Below are 25,454 nucleotides of genomic sequence, written 5' to 3'. Positions count from 1 at the left end.
GCTATCATGTGGATCTGCCGCACAATGCACCTATTCCACATCTGCAGACTGAGTTGACACAGTCCCACCTTGGTTGTTTATCTATGCAATTGCCAAGGTATTGCCCAACTGTATCTGGACCACTTGGTTTTCAACGGGTTTCTGGAACAACCTCAGCACCTTATATGCCGCAAGGAGCTCCAAGCAGTTTATATGTAGCTGCCTTTCCTGTGTTGTCCAAAGGCCCTGTATTCTCAGATGTAACAGATGGGCTCCCTAGCCTTGCATTGAGGCGTCTGTTGTTATAGTCACCATAGGTACTGGAGTCCTGAATGGAATACCCTGTAGGAGATTTTTCCCGCTGGTCCACCAACACAGGGATGCTAGCACCTTCTGCGGAATATGAGAATCGATGTTGGAGTGGAATTCCAGCAAGTACCACATCTTTCGGAGCTTTCGCAGTTGTAGCTTCGCATAGCGAACTGTTGATGTGCAAGAAGCCATTAGGCCCATAAGTATCTGTATAGTTCTTGCTTTTTGTTGTGGTGACATATTTAAATCTGTGACCATTTGGGCTATCCACTCATATCTGTCCTCCAGTAAATACGCTTTTTGTGTATCCATGTTCAGCACTACTCCGATATACTGGAGACACATGGCTGGCTGCAGGAGTGATTTTTTCCAATTGATTTGGACTCCTAAGTCGTTTAACAGAGTTATCACACAATGTATCTGCAAAACTAACTGTCCCCTTGTTCTTGCAGTGAAAAGCCAGTCATCCAGAAATTGAAAGATGGAGAGACCCATGGTCCAAAGGTAGGCTATGATCACTGCCATGCATTTTGTAAATACCCTTGGGGCTGTAGCCAGGCCAAAGGGCAGTACATTGTATTGATATATGTCTGTGCCCACCGTGAAGCGCAGGTATTTCCTGTGGTTCTCCTGAATGCTGATATGAAAATATGCATTTTTCAAATCCAACGTTTCAATACACATTTCCCTGTGTAGAAGTGGAAAGATTGCTTGCAGCGTTATCATGTGAATCTTTTTCACTTCAACATGCAGGCTCAGCCATCATAGGTCCATTATCGGGCAGATGCCGCCATCCCTTTTCGGGATCTGAAAGTATTGAGAGCAAAATCCCACTTGACTGTGAGCCCATTGCACAGGCAATATTGCCTGTTTCTCCAACAAGACTTTGACCTCTTCTATCAACGTTATAGCTTGGGGAGTGTATTTTATGCCCGTAAATTCTGGCAGAGTCATAAATTCTATCGCATATCCTGTCTTGATTATCCTCAAGACCCACCGATCCGATGTTATGTGGCTCCTTGCTTGGGTGTGACTTGCCAGTTTGATGTTGTTTCTGGCATACACGAGGCATGATGTTGTTTCTGGCGTTGATGGTATGTCAAAATACTGTTGGTGTTTAGTTGTGCAGATGGGCTCTGTGACCAATCAAAGGTGATGTTTGGCTTGTTCGGTCGCTTTATTACAGTTTGGCTGATTGTCTTTGTTTCTTGTTACATAGGGCTTTCAATTGTACCTTTGAAAAGGCTTTCTGAAGTATCTCCATTCACTCTGACAGTCCATATTTTGTCTCTGCTGATATGTTTGAAGTTTAGCATTGGCGTATTTTGGCGCTGGCATTGTGAACGTCTTCTCTGTATTATTTGGCTTTTCCCATTTCTCCATTGAGGAGTTTGTCTCCTCACAAAATAGTCCTTTTCCATCGAATGGCAGAGCTTCTATGCGGTCCCACATGTCATGCTGTAAGTTAGTCGCACATAGCCAAGTGTGCCGTCTGATCATTATTGCTGATGTTCGCGTTCATGACTCTGATTCCGTGAGATGCTTAGCATTACTTAACTGCTGATGTGTAGCAGTAATAGTCTTTGTGAAAGTACTTTCAAACATTTTTAGAAAACCCTCCGGTGATAAATTGGAGCGTTCCTCATACAAAGACTCCCATAAAGAATAAGTATTTTGATAAACATGACATGTAGTTGGCAATTTTAATAGTTAGGCATGCTGCCGCATAGGTTCTTCGGCCTAAAACATCTAGTTTTTGCCCCTCCTTATCCATGGGAGTTGTATGGCATTTGACACCTTTGGAGGTAGATGCACAGTTTATTATTAATGAGTTTGGCACTGGATGCTTCATAAGATATTCATTTTCTTCTTCTTGTATTCTATACAGAGTTCCCAGTTCTTTTGACGTTGGCGTAGAAGTTTGGATAACTTCCCAAGCTGATTTCACTGCTTTAATAATTACAGGTAGCATCGGTAAGTATACCAGTTGCAAACCTGCAGCTTTCTTCATAAAATTGTATACTGGGTCATCTAGGTCTGTAGTTTTGTTTTAGACCTAAACCTAGCATCTCAGCCATTTCTACTATTTGTTGGTGATAGGATTTCATCTCTTCCTTTGGTGATATGGATGGAGTCGCTGCTACATTTTGGCTTGGCTCTGCGATATGTACACTAGATTCTTCTCCAGTAGAATCAGTAGCATAATCGCCCAGAGATGAAAGTTTGGGGCAGCATACAAATTCGAGGAATAAATAAATAAATAATCGTCCTCTTCTTCTGAGGAGTCCTCATGGACTAACGCATGGGTGGTTGCAGAAGTACATGCCGTGGTAGCATGTCTTTGCTTGTTCTTTTCTCCATCCTTACTGCTTACTGCTGTGCAGCTGGTGTGACCAGATGAGACCCATCTTGATTCTCTTTCCGATGAGGACTTTCTCCTGTCCCTTCTAGACGCGTCTGAATCTCCTTACAGAATCATCTGTGTTGCCATGATTTTAAGTATTGTCACTGTTTGAGTTGCCATGGTGCGGGCTGTGGCATGTTCCATTTGTTTCTGTGTCTGAATGGATGTTGTCACCTGGAAGTGAGGTGGCAGTATTAGTGGAGGTGGAATGAAATTTGTTTGTATTGCCGCATCCTGGATTGTAATAGTGGTTTGCTACTGCATAGTAGTCTGTATTGAAGCATCTCTGATCTCATTCCTTGTCAGTGTGACCTGTGTGGCGACTTGCAGTATCTGTGGAGCTGCTCTTTGAGTTTGCCACTTCTGTATTGTCCCCCCACCCCTTATCTGGCAGTAACCCTTGTATTACGGTGGTTCTGTTCAATATTGACGGCATCTTGGGTATCTTATCTTGTTCGGTATCGTCTCCCTCCTCAATGTCGAGGCCATAGCTCAAAAAGCCCTTAAAAGTGGTGGTCAATGGAGTGCTCTCGCCCGACTCTAGAAGAATCATGATGTCCTTGGCTGTCGACAGATCCAGCACGACCTCGGTGTCAAGCTAAGACATCTTGCTTGATGTCAACAGTAAGTGGAGACCGCTCAATTGATTTCGACACTGACGAAGCAATATCTGTCCATGTGGATGTGGGCGTGGAGTTCTCAGGCGGAGATATTCTAGTAGATAGCGGCTCTTAAAATGAAGAGCCCTGCTCTTTCTAGTCTGGCGCAAAAATGATGTACAAATATTGCAACTTGAAGTGTTATGTTCGTTCCACAAACAAAACAAACTGAGTGAGTCGCTCGAAGGGAGAACCACACCACACTTAGAGTAGGAGTAGTCCAGTCCAGTCCTAGTTCTCTTGTCGCCACAGCCAAAACACTAACCAACCACGTAGTTAATCAACAATCCAAAATATTGCTAAGTAATCAGCCCAATCTTTCACTGAAACCAAGTAACACACATAAGAATAATAGAAACAGTCCAAGTCAAACCAGTAAAAACACTTTTCGCTGTCCCACAGAACTGATCTGCTGAGAAGCAGAGTCCAACAAAGTGAACACTGAGGTAGTTGAAAAGGAACTGACAGTAAAGGCCTGTTCAACGGTCATGCTGCTGCGCAATGCGCTTAGAGCAAACAAGGAGCTAAAGTCATCTACTCTGCAAGGTCCTGCACAAGCGCAGAACCCAGTATTATGTATACCATATGGATCACTTTCACAGATCTAGGAGCTACAGGTACTAAGACTTGCAGCTGCCTCATCTCCTTCAATGGGAGATTTAAAAGTCTAGATCCAGATACATCCATATCCAGGTTGCAAACTGGCAAAACTGCTTCTTTCAAAGGATTGAACTGTTTGATAAGAGACAGCACAAGTTCCTTCTCAGTTCTGAGCAGCTCCCCCTTTACTTATTTATTTATTTATTCATTCATTCGTTTTATTTTATTTAACATATTTTTATACTGCCCAAAACTTACATCTGTGGGCAGTTTGCAACAAAATGAAAACAGAAATAAAACATTATTTAAAACAGAAACAGAAAGTTTAAAACATTACAACAATTAAAAAAAATTAAAACAATATTTTAAAACAGCATTAAAACCATTAAAAGCCTGGGTGAACAGAAGCATCTTTAAAGACTTTTTTAAAGCTGTCAGAGATGAGGAGACTCTTATTTCACTAGGGAGCGCATTCCAAAGCCTCGGGCCTGCAACAGAGAAGGCCCGTCCCTGAGTAGCCACCAGACGAGCCGGTGGCAAATGCAGATGTACCTCTCCAGATGATCTCAGTGGGCGGTGGGTTCATGACAAAGAAGACATTCTCTTAAATACCCAGGGCCTAAGCTGTTTAGGGCTTTATAGGTTATAACCAACACCTTGTATTTTGCCCGGAAACATATCAGCAGCCAGTGTAGCTCCTTCCATACAGGAGTTATATGGTCTCTCCGAGATGACCCAGAGACCAATCTGGCTGCCGCATTCTGGACCAACTGTAGTTTCCGGACTACATACAAGGGCAGCCCCACATAGAGTGCATTGCAGTAATCCAGTCTGGAGATTACCAGCAGATGTACCACTGTTTTGAGGTGGTTCATCTCAAGAAACAGATGCAGCTGGCATATCAGCCAAAGCTGATAGAAGGCACTTCTGGCCACCGCCTCAACCTGGGAGACCAGGGAGAGGCTTGGATCCAGAAGCACCCCTAGACTGCGTACCTGTTCCTTCTGGGGAAGTGTGACCCCATCCAGAACAGGCAGATCAAAATTGTCTCTCGAGTTCCGGCCCTGCACAATGAGTATCCTCCATCTTATCTGGATTCAGTCTCCGTTTGTTATCCCTCATGCAGCCCATCACTGACTCCAGGCAGGCATTTAGGGAGGTTATACCCTCTCCCGATGATGCTGACATAGAGAAACACATTTGGGTGTCATCAGCATACTGATAGCACCCTGCACCAAATCTCCTGATGATCTCTCCCAGAGGTTTCATGTACATGTTAAACAACATCGGAAACAATATGGAGCCCTGAGACACACCATACAAGAGTTCAGATTTTTAAGAACAGCAGTCTCCAAGGGACACCATCTGGAACCTGCCCGAGAGCTAGGAGTGGAACCACCCGCAAAGCAGTGCCTCCCACTCCCAACCCCCTCAGACGCTCCAGAACGATACTATGGTCGATAGTATCGAAAGCCGCCGAGAGGTCCAAAAGGACCAACAGAGTCACACTCCCTCTGTCCTTTTCCAGTTGGAGATCATCCATCAGGCCGACCAAGGCAGTCTCCACCCCATAGCCAGCCCAAAAGCCAGTTTGAAATGGGTCAATATAATTTAGCAAATATTATGCCTGATAGTCCATTATAGCAAACCCATAAAGTCCGAATGCCATACGTACTTCTTTAAATGTCTCTGGGGGAAACACCTAGGGATGTTTGCTAACTTGGTAAAGAGGCACCTTTTAACGTGGTGATTCTCTTTATTTAGCAGGGGGAGAGTAACTGGCCCTATCTACTCCCAGCATAGTACCTCCAGTGACTGCTGCTGGTGTCTATCTTGTGTTTCTTTTAAGATTATGAGCCCTTTGGGGACATCTTATTTATTTATTATTTCTCTGTGTAAACCGCCCTGAGCCATTTTTGGAAGGGCGGTAAATAAATTGAATAAATAAATAAATAAGAAGAACAACAAGAAGAGCAAAAGTAGAAAAACCAACAACAAACAGCATGTGCCACCTTTGTAAAGAAGCAGATGAAACAGTGGACCACTTAATCAGCTGTTGTAAAAAGATCGCACAGACGGACTACAAAGGCATGACAAGGCAGCAGGGATGATACACTGGAACATCTGCAAAAAATACAAGCTACCTGTAGCCAAAAATTGGTGGGACCATAAAACTGAATAAGTTGTAGAAAATGAAGATGCAAACATATTATGGGACTTCCAACTACAAACAGACAAACATCTGCCACACAATACACCAGATATAACTGTAGTCGAGAAGAAAGAAAAACAAGTCAAAATAATCAACATAGCAATAACAGGTGATAGCAGAATAGCAATAGCAATAGCAATAGCACTTACATTTATATACCGCTCTATAGCCGGAGCTCTCTAAGCGGTTTACAATGATTTAGCATATTGCCCCCAACATTCTGGGTACTCATTTTACCGACCTCGGAAGGATGGAAGGCTGAGTCAACCTTGAGCCCCTGGTCAGGATCGAACTTGGAACCTTCTGGTTACAGGGCGGCAGTTTTACCACTGCGCCACCAGGGGCTCTTTAATAGAAGAAAAATAGAAAAAAAATCACAAAATACAAAGATCTACAAACTGAAATTGAAAGGCTGTGGCAGAAGAAGACCAAAATAATCCCAGTAGTAATTGGCACCCTAGGTGCAATTCCAAAACAACTTGAAAAGCACCTCAACACCATAGGGGCCTCAGAAATCACCATCAGCCAACTACAAAAAACAACTTTATCGGGAACAGCCTATATTTTGCAACAGTATTGATGATAAAATTTAGCCATCCCCGGTCCTTGGGAAGGACTCGATGCCTGGATAACACAAACCAGTCAATAACACCTGTCTGACTGTGAAAACAAGAAATAATACATATCAGGCGGTATAAAAATATGATTGATAAACAAACACCAACATAAAACTGGTGTCTCAAGAGCCAAATTACATCACAAGTTTAAGTGTATAAACTCTGATATTTTAAGAGTGTTCACATAAGCATATGTGCACAAAGTGTGAAAGCAACAAGTTTGCATTTGCAAACATAAACTATACATATCAAGTATAATTGACGGAACTGGGATTAATAATGCCTCCTGCCAAATACACATTCAGCAGCAAACCTGGGTTTGCTGCCATTTAATTTGTGAAATAGCCTGTATTTAATACCAATTTTCAGCCAAGACTGGCTTCAAAAGCAGCTTACAACAATAAACAATTACAGTGGCAGCTGACTAGGTAATCCTGCCACTGGCTGTTGCACAGCAATCGAAAAGGGTGGTTAATTTCTGCCTTTACTTTCTGGAGATGGTGAAGGTGCTAAAGTCAGCACCATGCAAATGCTGATGCCTGCTGATTGGGCAGATGTCCCTGCTGTTGTCACTAGCAAATGCCTCCACATCTGTCCACTCAGCAACCATGCACTTCCACAGCACTTACTGGAACACTCCTGACTTTCCTCTGCCACCACTCAGCCACGGAAAGGGGCAATATTCCCTGCCTATCTCAACTGTTTTCAGCAGACAGCAGCAGTTGTGCTTAACTGGCTACCAGCATGATGAATTGCAGCATATGGTGTCTGTGTGCCTGTAAGAGAGACAGAACCAGAAGGCAATGGCCAGGAAATACCACAACTGTTGCATTGGGAGATTTAAAAGCACATGGATTTAACAAGCTTTAAACGTGGCAACCCTAAATAGGAAGTCTGTCATATTGGATTCTGCTGAGGCAATAACTCCCAGTTTTATCATTTCATGGAGGTCCCTTTTTTCAGATGCTTCAAAGCATGTTAAGGGCCAACCATTCCCTGATGACCCTTTCTTTTCTTTCTGTCAGGAACAAAATGAGTAATACAGCACAGCAATCTATCTCTGGCTTGCCTTTTTTCCTTATTATTATTCAGAAATCCGAGTTGCCTTTGTCAATATGTAGTCCAGCTTCTTTAAAAGCTAATGATCCTTTACTCACTGCAGTGAGATGTGCATTGCAAAGGGATATAAATATAATAAACAAATAGATAGAAGCTGGAAAATTCAGCAGTTCTTTTAATAATACCCCTTTCCACTACAGAAATATTACATTTGATAGCAAGGAACCACTTACCTGAAGGGAATGATAAGACAGGATGGAATGAGGAATCAAGTTCTAACATGAGTTCGTTGTGTGTCCTGGGCTTGGGGCCAAGCTCATAACTACTCCAAGAGGAGCCTGGAACTACCTCTGCTCTGTTAAATAGGGCATTTCTCACTGGCATAGCCTGTAAGACAACACACAGGTTTCACTGAAAACTTTTCCACATTCCAAAAATGGGTCAAAGAAAAGTTTATTTGCAGGTGGACTGGAGACAAAGCCATTTTATTTGCACATATAACATATGAACAAATCTTGTCTAAAAGTGAGGTGACAGACTATGCTTTAGCCACATCAAAAATTGTTGGTTTAAATCTTAAATAAATAATTTACCTCAGAGCAGGAAGATATATAACCAAGTTTGTCTCTAAGAACGGGTGAAAAGATTTGCTTTGGCTTTAGTAGGCAGCTAATGAGCTTGAGGGAATGTATTATGTATTAGATTTCTAATTTTTGGAACAGAGAAATCTCAATCATTTGCTTTGTAGGCTGGAAATACATCTTTTGGGGAAAATAAAGTAATTAAATCTTGCTTTTTAGTAGGATTCCTGTAAACTTCCTTACACTTTGCTTTAACGAGCACCCAACATTTCCCACTAGGTAACTATTTTTTAAAACATTAAAATATTTAAACATTACTATTCTAGAATACTGCAGAGCCTTTTCCCTGCTGAGATTTGATGCTTTACCATCTGCAGTTCAGGAGGGAAGGATCAGAAAAATTCCCCTCAATGAGAGGGTCTGCCTGTGTGGTGCAGAAGTAGTCAAAATTCTTGATCATGTTTTGTGTATTGCTTGTTTAACTATGAACTTAGAAGAGATTTAAGGTTTTTTCGTATGCTTTCCTGGGTCACTCTGATCAATTTTATATTTCCTAGCTCCTTTCAGACACATGTCATTCACAATATTGCAGTGTTTTGTGTTGCTGTGTGTAAAGTTTGTCAAGAGCCAACTGTGGATGCTTGTAGTTTGTAAGTGTACACTGTAGAGTATTGTATGCTGGTGTAATATTCATCTATGGCTGTAATAAATGATTTGATTTGATTTGATATTTAAACATTTCAACCCCACTCTTGCCCTCCAGAGGCATCCAAAATAGCTAATAAGATGTTTAAAACTACAGCAGTTAAGCCAGCGTGGTATAGTGGTTAGAGTGCTGGACTAGGACCGGGAAGATCCGAGTTCAAATCCTCATTCAGCCATAAAACTAGCTGGGTGACTCTGGGCCAGTCACTTCTCTCTCAGCCTAACCTACTTCACAGGGTTTTGAAGTATGTAACTCAAGTATGTAGTACACCGCTCTGGGCTCCTTGGAGGAAGAGCGGGATAGAAATGTAAAAATAAAATGAACATATTTATTTTGCATATTTTTATACCACCCAACATATGCATCTCAAGATAGTTAGTTGGCATAACATACCAAGCAAGTAAAACATTAAAATAATTAAAGCAGTTTTTTAAAATACAGTATAAACTTTAAAACATTTAACCAAAGGCCTGATTAAACAGAAGGGTGTGTGTGTGTGTGACAGTGACAGTGAGAGAGAGAGAGAGAGACAGACAGAGAGAGAGAGAGAGAGAGAGAGAGAGAGAGCGCAAGTGTGTGAGAGAGAAAGAGAGAGAAAGAACGGTCCAGTAGATATATCGGGGGTGGGGGTGGGGCTGCTGGAAAAAAAGGTTGCTCACCTGTAACTTTTGATCTGGTAGAGATCCACTGACATCCATAAGAATGGGTAATGCGCCTGCACAGGACCCTCGCAGTAACATGCTGCAGCTCATCGCAACGATCAAGCCCCGCCTCCAGAGGGTCTTATGGATATCAATGGATCTCTACCAGATCAATAGTTACAGGGGAGCAACCTGTTTACCTGGATCTAGATCTGTCGAGATCCATAAGAATGGGTGTTTAGCTAGCTCCCCAAAGGAGAAAGGTGCAGTAGTAGCTATTGTAACACCCGCTTCAAAAGGCTTCTCCTGAAGCTCGCCTCTGCAACAAAGTGCACATCTATGGCGTAATGCTTGACGAAAGGTAACTTAGTGGACCAAGTTGCTGCTTTGCAGATGTCAGTGAAGATTTCCTCCGATAGGTGTGCAGTTGCAGCGTAGGGATGAACATAATGGGCCTTGATTGCTTCTGGTGGCTGAACATTCTGTTGCTTGTGTGTCAGTAGGATGAGTTCCACCAGACAACCGGACATTCTTTGTCTAGAAATACAGGAGCCCCTAAAAAGAGCCTTCATATGCTACAAATAGACATTTGGTAGACCTGAAGTCCTTAGTTCGCTGTAGGTAGTACAGCAGTGCTCTCTGTACATCTAAGGAGTGCATTACATATTCTAATGGAGTTGAAGGATCTCTGAAAAATGTCGGTAGGACAATGTCCTGGTTGAGGTGGAAGTTGGACACTATTTTCAGTAGAAAATCTGGGACCATACGCATCAAAACTTTGTCCAGATAGATTCTAGTGTACGGTCAATCTATTCTTAGGGCTGTTAATTCACTTACTAAATTGGCTGTAGTGATGGCCAACAGGAAAGCTGTTTTCAGAGTTACCAGTTTGATGGAGGCCAAATTCATAGGTTTGAAGGGGGCTTCAGTCAAAGATGAAAGGACCAGAGATATATTCCAGGGCTCAATAGGAATGTGAACCAGTGGGTACAGGTTTTTAAAGCCCTTTAGGAAAGCCTTACTTTTGGGGTGTGAAAAAAGAGTCTTTCCGTAACCTGGATATCTAGCGGATAATGCAGCCAAATGCACTTTGAGACGCACATTAGCTAAACCCTGAGACTCCAGATCTGTAAGGTAGAGAAGCACGTCCCCAATAGTGGCGAGGTCAGGCTGCTTCCTTGCATAAAGTTTAAAATGAAGCCACTTGCCCCTGTAATTGCGCCTAATAGAAGATTTCCTCTGGTTAAGAAGAATTTTATTCAGGAGTCAATCCACTATGCTCTTAGGCAGAGCGTCAGAACATCTGGATGTAGTATCTTACCTTTGTCTAGAGTTAAGAGATCCACCACCTGTGGTAGTCTTTGTTTGGTAGTGGTTCCTCGACAGTCTGAGTACTTGTAGAAACCATGGTTGCCTTGGCCAGGATACAGGATGTAGGAACTGTTAGAAGATGGGAGACCACTTGGCTGATCAGTGGTCAAGGTGGAACCATATAAGGAATCTCCTGTTGCAAGTCCAGCTGGAAGGCGTCCCCAGAGATACAGGGTTGTGTCCCGCTCTCGAGCAAAAGCGGTTGCACTTCTTGTTCTCTGAAGTGGCAAACAGATCTATGGTAGCTAACATCCACTTTGAAAAGAATGGTGTGATGCACTTTGTTTTGATCTCCCACTTGTGCTGTTGTTGCTGAGGGAAAATCCGATCATATCGTCTGCCAGGATGTTGTCCAGGCCCTTTATGTGTATGGCTAATGGATACACTTGATGCTGGATGCACCAATGCCATAACTGTAGGCTGAGAGTGCAAAGACTTCGAAATACAGTGCCCCGCTGGTGGTTGGAGAGGAGAGCTGGTCTTGTGGTAGCAAGCATAACTTGTCCCCTTAGCTAAGCAGGGTCTGCCCTGGTTGCATTTGAAAGGGAGACTAGAAGTGTGAGCACTGTAAGATATTCCCCTCAGGGGATGAAGCTGCTCTGGAAAGAGCAGAAGGTTTCAAGTTCCCTCCCTGGCTTCTCCAAGATAGGGATGAGAGAGATTCCTGCCTGCAACCTGGGAGAAGCCGCTGCCAGTCTGTGAAGACAATACTGAGCTAGATAGACCAATGGTCTGACTCAGTATATGGCAGTTTCCTTTGTTCCTTTGACCCAGCAGTCCGATGTTATGTGGTGCAATGCAGGGTCATGGCATTTCAGCCTGATGCTGGAAGCTGGCAGAGGAACCAAGTGTGTGTGAGAGATGGTGTCCCTTGCTTGCCAAAGTGTTATGGCCCCTGATGGCGAAAGAGAAGGAAAATCTGAGTGAAGCAATGGGTGGTCTTGAGCCTCAAAGGTGCTTCTGAGGCTCTGGTTGTTTAGTATGCTGGCCTTGAGTCTGTTTCCGCTTACTCTGGAAAGGGCACATGTAGGACTGATATTGCCTCCTAAAATCACGCTGTTCTTAATGTTTGCATGTGGTTTTCTGTCTGGAATATTGGGTGTATTTGGAGCCATAGAAAGAGGCAGGTGTAGTAGAGGCAAAGGTCTTGGATGTAAATTTAGAGACTTTCTTCTGCTCCATAGTGGAGTCTGTGGTCTCACTGAATAAGTCTTTTCTGTCGAAAGGTAAGCTTTCCATTTTCTCTGTCATGCCCCCATGCAGATTAGTGGAGTAGAGCCATGCATGCCAACACAATGAGATTGCTGATGTTAACAAACAAGATTCTGTTTCAGCTAAATGTTTGACCGTACTCAACTGCTGCCTGGTAAATGATTCCAATTTATCCAGGGTGTCTTGAAATCTTTTCTTGAATTCTTCCGGGGAGAGGATATCTATGGAATTATACAGGTCTTTCCAGAGCCCGTGTGTGTACCTCGCAGTACAGGACGAATAATTGTCTATCTTGACCCACAAGCAAGAGGTGGAATAGAGTTTCCTTCCCAGGACATCGTTTCCTCACCTCTTTATCCGCCAAGGTCGTGTGCCTGTATCCAGATTTCGAGTTAGAGGACGTGGCACAGTCGATTACCAATGAATTGGGTACTGGATGTTTTAGGAGATATTTGTTGTCTGTAGTCTGTAACCTGTACAGACTTTCTAGTCTTTTGGAAGTGGGGGTGGATGTGTGCATCACCTCCCACACACATTTAGCCACTCTCATAATGACTGGGAGCATGGGAATGGCTACAGGTTGAGTAGCCTCTGGCCTGACCATAAAATTGTATTCAGCGTCATTGATGGTAGACATTTTTGACTTAAGGTCAAGACCCAATGCCTTTGTCATATCACACACAAGCCGATGGTACACTTTCATCTCCTCGTTAGAAGATACATGTGTAGATGGGGCCACATCAACAGGAGGGTCCACCCTACTATCTGGGTCATCAGGGTTGGATTCAAAATTCGAAGATCTATTGTGATCTGACGTAGACTATGAGGGAGAAAACAGTGTGAATGTCTGCGTCTCAGTAGTCCATGGAATCGCTGTTTGAGTCTTTATATGTACACTATCACATATGGTTTGTATGGCTGACTCTTGGAGGAGTAAAGCTGAAGTTATTTGTGTGGCCTTTGAAGAAGTAATGGGTATCTGTTTCGGTGGAACCATACAAATGGAAACTTGTGACTGGCCCCAAGACTGATTTTCACACCATCCCCAACGGTGCCAAAGTGAGGGCATCCCCTGCTGCAGATAAATGAGCAGAGCCGCAGGTATGCCACGGCGAGGTTGCAAAGTGTGCAGCCGTTAATGAGACCAGCTGTTGAGTAACTGTTTCCTTTGGTGTCCTCATCATAGATATCTGTGGGAAGCCCTTGAAAGTTGACACTGATGGGATGCTCAAAGCAGAGTAATAGACAGCAAGGTATGAGCTGTTGTTGTATACAGGGCTACTTCCCTATCTTCCTCTTCGATATTGAAGGTATGTTGGTAGGACACTCAGGGGTCACCACTCTCGAAGCAGATAAAACAGGTATATTGAGAGTCAAAACGGTAGGTCGAGCTATTGGCGTTGAAAGGCCACACGTCAACATCGACGGCACTTCTCGTTGTTGATCCATAGGAGTTTGTGAAGGAACCTCTGGATGTCTAGCTTCCGTTGTCGATGGCAGCGGAGAATTTATCGGTGTTGGTGCAGGCAATATGGATCGAGTTCTTGATGCTGTGGGTCTAGGTGTCGACATATGTTCGACATTGACAGATTCAGTAGTTGCTAGATCCGATCCCTTTGATGCTGAAGCCTTTGACATCGATGGCTGTCGAACGCTGCTGAGCGTTTACAGACCATAGGGAGATGGTGTCCATTCTTTTGTAAGGACACCATCTTCTGTCTTAGACTTCTTTGCTCTATGGGAAGGCTGAGGATCCTCCGATTCTGAATGTTGTTTAGTTTTCGATCCCTCCAAGGTCAGACGCATAGACTTTGACTAAAGTTTAGGGATTCGGTATGAGGCCAATGCATTCTCAGTTGAAGGTTTCTGGATTGATATAGATGCCTTCATGGCCGATGTCGAAGCTGAAGGGCAGGGTTCTCCCAACGTTGAATGACTTAGTACCTCATCATAAATGGCTGTGTAAAGCTGCAAACCCTGTTTTTCTCTCTCATTTGTTTCAAGGAGAACAGACAAATCTTGCAGGAGGTGAAGTTGTGTTTTTCTTCCAAACAGATTAAACACAAGTCGTGCAGGTCCTTTGAGGGGAGTTTAGCATTACAGCCAGTATATCTTTTGAAGGTCCGTTTCTCCTCAGCCATACTTGCGTGATCCAAATCATCGTCAAAGTCAGTTCCAAATAGTCCAATTAAGGTCAGCAAATTCTGGAAGCAGTTCCAATACACAGATCACCAGAGTAGGTGTTAAATTTCATTTCTAGTCAAAGCCAATAATCAGTCCAATTTTTCTTTTGTTTTAGATGAAACTCACAAGAAGAACTAGTCCGACGAGGAGCAACAGCCTGAGGACTGCACGCAACAGCGGTCAGAAAAGAACTGAAGAACATGGCGCCCAGTCTGCCTTTAAATAGCACACTGAAGGTGTGGAGGCCTGGTCGCCATGATGAGCTGTGGCATGTTACCGAGTGGGTCCTGCGCAGGCGCATTACCCATTCTTATGGCTCTCGATCCAGCTCATGTATCTTCAATCAATGCCAACACAATCCTATCTTTAGTGAAAGGGAAGTTCTCTACAACAGAGAACTGCCATGTTCCTGTCAAACAAGCCTCAGATGGCAAAGGAGCAAACAAGAAGGCCTCATTAGATGATCTTAAAGGTTGGGCAGACAAGTGGGGGAAGAGATAGTCCTTTAGGAACCTTGATCCTAAGCCATGGGAAGAAAGGCATAATTCTTCACTAGCTATATTAGAAAGCAAATCAGAGCAACTCTGACACATCAAAGTTTTAGCATTCAAATTTGGCATATGGGAGGTTATGCTATAATTACATTTGAACAATCAATATCCAATATTTGATGAAAAAGATGGTTGACATCCTAAGTCATGGAGTATGGGTACTATGCAAGATATGCTTGCATTGCTGCTGAATTCCAGACTACTGCAGCATTGATGTTTGCAGTAGGGGGGGACACATTTTGACAACCTCTCCTCCCCGCAGAAGCCTTCCATGTCACCCAAAAATATGTCCCTGAGGGCTGTGTGACCCTCAGGTACCTATTCTTAATTGGCACAAAGTGTTTCCTGTGGAAAAGGAGGTCATCGAAATTTACCCTCTTCTGTGTAAGCGCCATCACTGAGTTAGTCAAACCCATCAGCAGTACCAGCGCCTGTCACATAGCATTGACATTTCATTGGTCAGGATTTGGGACAACATGTTGAAATGCGGGAGCAGCAACTCATGAGAGCAATAAAAAGAAATGGTCAAGGAATAAGTTATTAGTCCCAATTGCAGAAACCCAAATAGTACTGCCACCTTTTTGCGGGGGGGAGTAGCTCAAGAAACCTGAGACTTAAACATATGCAAGATAGAGACACTTTCATTTTTAATGTTTGCCAAAACGGGGGAAACACAACCCGACATAAAACACACACCAAAAAATCCAGTTTTAATGACACTAGGTAAACCTCTATCAAAGGCTTGATTAATTCTATCTGTTTCATGCCAATTCGTGAACAGGCCTTCAAAAGAACATTGTTGCCCTGGAGGCAAGTGTCGAGGTGGCTGCCAAAAGCACCCAGGTGGTGATTCACCCTTTTATCACAGGGTGAGTTGGAGTTGTGTTTTTAGTTGTTAAGAGGACATGGTACAGAAGAGGGAGATTGTTTACAGAGCTGGGTGGAAAAAGCTTGCAGTGTCAGTTGGGGAAGGGTTTCTGTGTCTGCATGGCAGGCAAGATGTAGGGATGCAGCTGGCATCTGCTTAGCTGACCACATCCATTGCCTACATACTTTCATAGTCAGCTAGCCTTGCACCAGCCAGCTTGCAAGAGGCATAATCTGGAGCAGTGCAAAGGAGAAATGTTATAACACAAGTGAAGGAGCAGAAAATATTTCACTAGGCTTAAGACCCTCTCCGATCGGAAAGATGTACCTTCTTGTTAAAGTTAATTTTTCAAATGGCTGCTGTGACTACTATGAAAAAGAACTCTGAATGTCAGGCTCTGGTGGATGAGCCCAACCATGGGTCTTTTCAGAGAACTCCAGTACCTCTGAAGAAGATCTCAAATGCCAGACTCAGTATGCATGAGTATGTACCAAAAGGTCAGCATCAATGTTGACCTTGTTATGCCATATGAACATCCCATTAAGTTCTGACAGAAAAGAAACCCTTCATACCCTTTGTGTCACGGAAGTGTTGATGAGGGGAAGGAATTTTGGCTCAAGCAAGCAATGCACAAAAAACTAGTCCTAGGGAAACCTCTCGATATGCAAAGGCTGAGGTAACCCCATATACTCTTAAAGTAATTTCTTCTTGAAATAGCCACCTTTAGAAACCATTTCAGAGCAATGCAAGCTTCTCCTGGGGCAAGTGAGGGGTATTTGACATGATATCCAGCTCAGTACCCAGATGTGTGAATCTCCTATTTTTTCTTGAGCCAGGGGGATGCCACATGCACAGGCTAGTTTCTGGAAGATCTGGAATAACTTGATGTATTAACTGAAGCCCTCTCTTTTAGAGAACAGGAAGTAATTAAGATTGTGTGTGATGCTAGGGTGACCCACTCATACTGTGACTGCCATGCATTGGAGGTGCTAAAAGTCTCAAATGCTGTGCAAACAACAGAATGCCTTAAGGGCATCCCAAAATGCCAGCTATAATTAAACTAGAGGCCCAAGAGGTTGAAGTCCATCAGATGAAGAGGTAGAAGGCCAACTGGATATTGCACTTTGCCATAAGGACATCCATCCTGCAGGACTGAATATATACTGACTGATCAAAATAAGCATATTTTACCGAATGCAGCTCAGGGACAATGGCATCATTTAAGGGGGTGATGGAATATTGTCCTTGGGAGTCCCAGCTGCACTCAGCCCACAGAACCGTCCCCAAAGTGGCCTAGAAGGCCAGCAGGTCTTGCAATTTTTACAGGGACAGGCCCTCTTATCACATCACATTTTTTCCAGCATATCTTCCAGAGATTGACAATGGTATATTTATTTATTTTATTTTATGTATATACCACCCTGCCAAAATTGGCTAAGGGCAGATAGTAAACATCTTGTTTTGTTTTCAAAAGCAACAGTTCCTTTCTGTGGCACATGAACTAAAATGCCTTCCTGAAGGAACTGGGGGTCTTTGAAAATAAAGATTATTATTATTTATTACATTTATAAACTGCCCTATCAAAGGCTCTGGGCGATGTACAACCGTCGGGAGTTCCTACCCTCTCCCGCGAGACAGGGTTGTGTACCCTGCCGAGGATGAGGAGTTTCAACCGAGACAGGCTGATAGGAGAAGAGAGTGAATGAACTTCCTTTCTTCCCCAGCTCTGAGGCCATGCCTACGCTAGAATTTAGTGCTGGAGGGCAGAAGGTTTGCCTTGGAGAATTCCTCCCCCGCAGGAACACTGACAACAAAAAATGGCAACTCATTGGGCTATTTCATTTTTTCAAAAGGTCCATGGGTTCCCTACAGACGTGCACCTAAATAATTTTGGGGCCTGGGCCTAGAGGCCTTTTGGGATCCCCCCTCCGCCACAAGATAAACATCATCCCCCTACACACACACACTTTTAACATGTGGGTTCTTGAGGACCCAAACAGTAACTGAACTCACAAGAATGTAAGGATGATAGCTCCTCATCACCAACAACAGTCAGTCAGGGGTTTAAAATAGTTAACAGGAAAACATAAGTATACTTTATGCAATCTTGCTTGGAATTTAAGAGGGACACCTAAATTTAGACAGTTCCTTTCTGCCGTCGTTAATTTCTCTCTTACAAAATAAGAACTTTCCCTAATCCCTGGAGTTCAATCCCACTCAAGCAAAACTCCCAAGTGAGAACTTTTAAAGATGGTTAGAGTGTGTTCCTGTGCAAACATATTATTAAATAGCTTGCCAAATGTGGATTCATCTACTTTCTGCACTAGGGATTTGCAAATTAGCAAAGCTCAGGAGAAATGGAAGAGTATTTCATCTAGTTGATCGCAAGATTTCAGCACAAACAGGAAAAAAGGAACTCAAAATGGGTGCATGGGTGGGGGGGGGGAGAAAGGAGACCATCTAAAGAGGAATGTAAATCTTTACATGAAAAAAATCTCTCCATTCTAGTATCATAGTTTGCAAAGTGTGTCACAAAAGCCCTAGGGCAACCTAATGGAGAAGGGGTTGAGAGATGAAAGTGGAGAACAGCACATCTGTCTCCCACACTGCCCTCCTTCCATCATCACAGCACTTTGTTTGGAAAAAGGTGAGAGAAGGAGCCCCAACTCTATGGGAGACATCGTTGATCAAACCCCAAAAGCTAAGGCATCACAACCTGCTGACTCATTCCATGTCTCGCCCACTCCACACCAAGGGGCTTGGATGGACCTTGACTTTAAAATCTGAAGAAAGTCGAAGCGAACAGAGTACTCTCAGTGGAGTCTAGCATGTGTAGTAGACATTGAACAGTCCTTTGTCCTAAATCAAGTTCAACACTGTCAGTCTCCACCTTGAAAGAAACTAGAGAAGCCATTGTCCGAAGGGGGTGCTGGGTCCGGAGGATGGCCAGAGATGGTGTCTGTGCTGGAGTTAACAAGCGTTCGCAGCCTCAAGCAGTCGATACAGTAGCCGATATTCAGTGCGTTGGTGTCGGAGCTGGACACCGAGCCACCAATGAGAGGAAAATCGAACATCACGCCATGCAGTGTCAATGGGTGAGATCGAGGCATGTTCGAGACAACTATAAAGCTATCGGTAAAGGAGTTGTCTGTGAAGGGGTGGATGATCTATCACGATCAGCCTTGGTGCACTTATCACAATGCTTTTTGGAAATCGGCTCTCCTTCAGCATCAGCAGCCCGACGACAGGACTTATGCAGTTTTGGGGAAGTCGAAGCAGAAGGTGGCTTCGGAGTCTTAAAAGTTTTGGTCATGGATGTCAAGGCAAGTTCCGTCGAGGTTTTAGACTGCCTTGCAGCAGATCCTGATGTCGACTTCGACATCAACCCCCATGTCGACCTTGATACTGTTCCAGATGTTGAGGGTACGGGAGTGACCACTGGGGGATCCTGGCATCGGCGTCCCAGGGCGCGACACATTGTCTTATGGTGTTTCCAATTTCACCTCTAGACTGTCTCCAAAAATTGTTGATTGGCTTAAAAAATGTATATGAATTCTTTTTCCTGAAAAGAAAATTTCTTAATGGTTGTGGGGTGGAGTGTTTTCCCTTTAGAACGTGAACTGTAGGCAGAGTGCACAAAGACTTTGAGACACTGTCCCTCTCAGACAGTTGATATAGGCCAGGGTTGTGGTATTGTCTAATTGTACTTCTATAATATTTCCCCCCATAGAAGTGGTAGGAAGGCTTTCATAGCTTTGAAAACAGCTAGTAGCCCCAGGAAATTGATATATAGTAGTGTTTGTTGAAGGATCCATCTGCCCTGAATCTGATGTGCTCCGCAGTGGGGGCGCCAGCCTAACAGAGAGGCGTATGTCATTAACCAGACAGGGAGTTATCATCTGAAAAGGAATCCCCTCCAGCAGATTTCTGCTCATTGTCCACCAGGTAAGTGAGCGCAGAATTTGATCTGGGAGCACTAGAAGTAGGCCTTGATGAGCCACATTTGCGCGGAAGACCGACAGAAACCAAATTTGTAACTTGCGCATCTTTAACCAGGTATATCACACCACTGTGTTGCAGGATACCATAAGACTTAGGAGTCTTTGAATGAGTCGGGCTGGTTGAGATGGATGTTACTGGAAGTGTAGAACCAAGTCCCTGATGCACTGGAAGCGTTACTGAGGTAAGTATGCCTTCCTAGTTTTCACGTCTAGGACTTCTCCAATGTAGTTAACACCACCTGGTTCCAGTTTTGGTTTTTTCAAATTGGCTTTGATGCCCAAGTCTTCAGAGGAGAGACAGAACATATTTTGTCTGAGAATGTAACTCTTCTCTGTCTTTGGAAGTCAGGAGCCAGTCGTTCAGAGATGGATAGACTGATATGCCCTGGGTCCGCAGGTAAGCTACCACCACAGCCATACATTTTGTAAATATCCTGGGGGGTGGGGTGGCAAACCCGAAGGATAAGGCTGTATATTAGTCCCCTGCTAACTTGGCAAAGAGGCATCTTTTAACGTGGTGTTTCTCTTTATTTAGCAGGGGGAGAGTAACTGGCCCTATTCACTCCCAGCACAGTACCTCCAGTGACTGTTGCTGGTGTCTATCTGATGTTGCTTTTTAGATTGTGAGCCCTTTGGGGACAAGGATCCATCTTATTTGTTTATTATTTCCCTGTGTAAACAGCTCTGAGCCATTTTTGGAAGGGTGGTATAGAAATCGAATAAATAAATAAATAATAATAATAATATTGGTACTGTTGATTTCCTACTGCAAACCTCAGATATTTTCTGTGTCATTCCCTGAAGCCAATGTGGAAATGCGCGTCTTTGAGATCTGGCATAACAAGCCAGTTCTCTCAGTATAGAAGAGGTAGTATCTCTTATAACATTATCATGCAGAATTTTCTCAAATGGACAAATTTGTTCAGGTGGAGTAGATCCATAATAGGTCATATGCCACCATCCCTCTTTGGAATCAGGAAGTAACGGGAGTAAAACCCCTCCTGTCTGTGCACTCACTGTACTGGGGCAATAGCCCCTTTGGCTTCTTCACGTCTTCCGCTTGGGAGGGTTGAGTGAACTTCATCCCTGTAAATCTCGGGGTTGTTCTGAACTCTATAGTACAGCCTGAAGATATGATCTTCAGGACCCAGCAGTCTGATGTTATGTGGTACCATGTGGGGGCATGGCGTGCCAGCTTGATGTTGAATGCTGGCAGGAGAACAGAGTTCGTGAGACTGGTGATGTCCTTCATGTTCCAAGATGTTGTGGCCCCGGTGGTGGGATGAGGAGGAGTGTAGTTGTGACAGTGGGTGGATCTGAACCTAAGAGATGTTTCTGAGACCCAGTTTGCTTTGTGCGTTGGGGCTGATTTGACTTCCCTCTCCCATGAAAAGAGAGCTTGTGGTAAGTGTAGTACTGCTTCCAAAAGTCACAGCGCTCTTTGCTTTCTGTATGTGGAGTTTTGTTTTGAATAAGGATGGTATTTGGTATTCTGTTTATATTACAGATAAAATAATAAAAATATTTTTGTTAAAGGATGGTATTTGGAGCTGTAGGAAGAGGTAGATGTGAAAGTTTTGGTGGTGAATTTTAATTTTTTTTAAGTTTTCTCCATTGTGGAGTCAGTGTCCTCACTGAAAAATCCCTCACCATCGAATGGTAAGCCTTCAGTTCTCTTTCATATCTCCCTGTAGGTTGGTAAAGCGAAGTCAGGTGTGCCTTTGCAGGGAGTTTGCAGCTGCCAAGGAGCATGATTCAGACTTGGCCAGGTGTATGGCAGTGTTCATTTGAACATCAGTTGAATAAATCTTGGCAGAGCTCATCTGAACCTCAACTGAACTCGATATAAACTTTCCAGACATGGGGGTTGAGGTGTGTATTACCTCCCACGCGCATTGTGCAGCCCGTGAAAAGACTGGGAGAACAGGCAGAGCCATAGGCTGAGTTGATTCAGACCTAGACATAAAATTATAGACAGGGTCATCAATAGTGGCTAATTCGATATTTTTATGTTATAGATGAAGAAAACTCAGAAATAACTGTCAAGGAACGACAGCCTGAGGACTGAACGCAACAGCAGTTGGCAAAGAACTGAAGAACAGGTGTCCGGCCTGCCCTTAAATAGCATGCTGAAAAGCAGGGTTATTTAAACTTTAAACCTCCACTTCTGCTATGCAGGAAGGTTTAAAGTTGAAATAGCCACTCTTCCCACACAGGCTGCTCCATCTACTCTTCTTGCAAGAGCAACCCCCCCGATATTAGAGCATTACCATCAATATAGTGGGCCTCCTGGATTTCATTTCTTGAGCTTTCCTAGCAATGGCTTTTCCCAGTTAACAACAGGCCTCAAGTACTAGTAACACATAATCAAGTAAATTAAATGCAACTATATTGCCTCTGTCTCCTGTAAAACTGAACATCCAAATCTATCCATTCAGGAAGATTCCTTTTAAACAAATGGAAATTGCTTTCCTTTCCTTAGACAAAGTCTTAGATGAGACTTTTAAAAACCTTTTTAGCTGTGTGTGATGCTCCAGTCAAAGGATGACAACAAAGGATGTTTGTTGTTGTTGTTACTACTACTGTTCTTCTCATTGTGATAATTTAAATAAAAGGAAATCTGACCAATAACGTTCTGTTTAAATTGGTATATGCTTGTGATGGTATATGATGATATATATTTCCATCTCCTTTCTGGATTGCAAGATGAAGGTAGCGGTAATACTAAAACAAATACAATAATTTGATAAGCAAGATGTTGAATTGTTTGTTTTAGGCCTTTGACTCCTAATAGTCTCATATATGGAATATACACTAAGTCCAATGAATGATAATGTTATTGTTTCTAGATTAAGGGTCCTATCCTATGTTTAAGGCCTTGTGTAACTGACACAAATATTACACACACACACACACACACAAACACCCTTACTTTCCTTTCAATCCCAAAGCAGTCAATGGCCTTAGTATCTCAGAAAGAAGCTGGTAGTTGTGAGGCAATATTTTGGGGAGAGCATCTAAATCCCCATAGCTTTTGGTCCCCCCAAACCCTCCTCTATTGGTCCTGACCAGTGACTAGGATGACACCATCCCTGCCCTCACTTCTATAGTCCACTCATTGTCAATACAGGTTTTACTCACATGTTACATTCTGTAATTCAAAATATACTGGCAGATATTCAGAGTAGTCTATTAGTGCAATGAGAGAAGTTGCACATATTTAAGAAGTTGGTGAAATGGCATGAAATTACAGGGCTCCATAATGTTGTGCAAATGCTAATGGAATACCTTCAATCATACAAAGATATGCAAGGTGGTATACAAGGTATCAACATCTTCAAGAATTAGACTGGAACAGACATTTTCTTCTTTGTGCAACATCATTGTGCTACATCCTTGCAGTAGTACAACAGCAATTCATTAGTGCAACATTTGTCCGCATGTAGGCCACTATCTGCAGCATTTCTTCAGGCATGTAATGTATTCAACAACCTCTGACGATGCAGGAAGTGGAGGAGAAAGCATAAGAAAGCTGATCAGCACTAGGTAAAGGTAAAATGTGCCTTCGGGTCAGTGTCGACTCCTGGCGACCACATAGTCCTGTGGTTGTCTTTGGTAGGAGGGGTTTACCATTGCCATCTCCTGCGCAGTATGAGATGCCTTTCACCACCTTCCTATATCACTGCTGCCCGATATAGGTGTTTCCCATAGTCTGGGAAACTACCCTCTGGATTATTGGGTGCTGCAAGGTTCCATTTTGTCCTCCAAATGTTTTTAACATCTACATGAACCTGCTAGATGAAGTCATGAGAAGGTCTAGTTCTGGGTGTCATCTGCTACTCATTTAGGAGCTTACAAAATAAAACCAGGAAAACATGGAGCATGCATAACCTATTCTTTTTTATATATGTACACATCCCCACCCCAAAATGACATACATTGTGACTGAAATTTTAATGAAGCAGAGAAACACATTTCTACCTGTTGGTTCAAGCTTAGCATACTGCTTGTTTTATACAGTTTTCTCCTCTGGAAACTCTGAAGTGGTCTGGTACGAGCAGATGTGCTAATCGCAACCGATGATGTTCTCAGCCTTGTCTTGTCTTTCCTTCTTCTCTTCAGGTGTTGTTGGTCAACCAACCAACTACTGGAAGTTGAAACGCCTTCACTGTTCTCTGAATCTCTGAAACGCACCAAACAACAGTTAGAGGAAAGACAGTTGAGGAAAGTCAGGAATGTTCAATAGATAAGCTCCATACTATATATTTCCCAGGATTCCACAAAATCACTTGCCATGCTCATTTTAGCAATGGAGTGTAGAATGAACACCACCATCAATGAGCCAATACCAATCAGATCTGATTCAGCCTTATGTCCCACTTGTGCAAGGCTGCTGCTCTAGTTACTTGAGCTAAGTTTGGAGCTTGCATTGCAGACTGGTAGTATGCCAGTACAAGCATATCTGCATTTGCACAACAGGTATGCAACCTTTGGGATACCTCATATGTTTTAAAAGGGAACTTTCGTGCAACAGTACAACTTTGAAAATCCTTCTGATTTAGCACAGCTAAAGATGATCTTGTGAAAGTGCCACTGTTTGCTTGGATCTTTAACACAAACTGTAAAGATGCAGACAGCTGGCCATGTCACTCTAAAGGAGCTTTTGTGGGAGTGAAGAGTGGGACCAATTATCTTATCTTTGCTAATCAGAGATAGCAAGAATTTCAGGCTAAGAACGAGAGAGACTGAAACAGAGAAGGCATGCCCTGTGACTTATAGCCTATGTACGCGTACTCAGAAGTAAACCCGACAAACTTCAATAAGGCATCTACTCCCATATAAGTGTGCACAGAACTTCAATCTCAGAATATCATAAGTAGTCAATATTTGTAATCAGGAACAGTTGGAAGTAAGGAAGGTCAGACATTGCCAAAGTGTCTGGGTAAAAATAAAAAGGAGAGGGGGTGGGGAAAGGCAATACCATTGTGGGAGTTTACTACAGACTACCTGGCCAAGCTGAAAACATGGATAATGTTTTCCTAAATCAGATTTTGAAGTTTTCAAAGAGTTGAGCCATAGTTGTGATGCGGGGTGGGGAGAACCTCAAGCATTCTGGCATCTACTGAAAGTCCAACTCTTAAGAATGGAATATCTAATAAATTCTTGCTGTACTGACAACTTAATCTTTTGGAAGGTGGAACAAAGGTGGCCAACTATCCTAGACTGATCCTTACTAACAGGGAAGAACTAGTTGATGAAGTGCAAGTGGCAGGAAGCCTGGGAGAAGTGACCGTGACATCTTGGAATTCAGGATATCAAGCGAAGGAGGAATTGTAAGAGCTGTCCAATTGTGAAATAGCCTCTCTCATGCAGTGGGGTGGGCTCTTCTTCACAGAAGGAAAGGTTGGATGGTCATCTATCAGGAATGCTGCAACAGTTTCCGGCACTGAGCAAGGGGCTGGACTAGAAGACCTTCATGGCCTCTTCTAACTCTAAC

At 43.3% G+C, this 25,454-nt stretch overlaps 1 protein-coding gene across 9 annotated transcripts in view; it reads right to left on the bottom strand.

The window, feature by feature from the left end:
- Positions 1 to 25,454, bottom strand: part of LOC128339524 (KAT8 regulatory NSL complex subunit 1-like protein) — a 108,318-nt gene that overhangs the window by 29,744 nt on the left and 53,120 nt on the right. For all 9 annotated transcript variants that reach the window (XR_008313070.1, XR_008313071.1, XR_008313069.1 and 6 more), the window contains exons 6-7: positions 23,939 to 24,140; positions 8,076 to 8,229 (exon numbers count right to left, since the gene is read on the bottom strand). Coding sequence is in view for 6 of the 9 variants with exons in the window: in XM_053283598.1 (XP_053139573.1) it covers positions 8,076 to 8,229; positions 23,939 to 24,140 (356 nt within the window). In the remaining 3 variants the exon portion in view is untranslated. The remainder of the gene's footprint in view (positions 1 to 8,075; positions 8,230 to 23,938; positions 24,141 to 25,454) is intronic.

This window comes from Hemicordylus capensis, chromosome 1 (assembly GCF_027244095.1).
Source record: "Hemicordylus capensis ecotype Gifberg chromosome 1, rHemCap1.1.pri, whole genome shotgun sequence".
In the NCBI taxonomy this organism is placed as follows: domain Eukaryota; kingdom Metazoa; phylum Chordata; class Lepidosauria; order Squamata; family Cordylidae; genus Hemicordylus; species Hemicordylus capensis.
The sequence above is the reverse complement of the archived record's forward strand: the minus strand, read 5'-3'. Positions and strand labels throughout refer to the sequence as shown.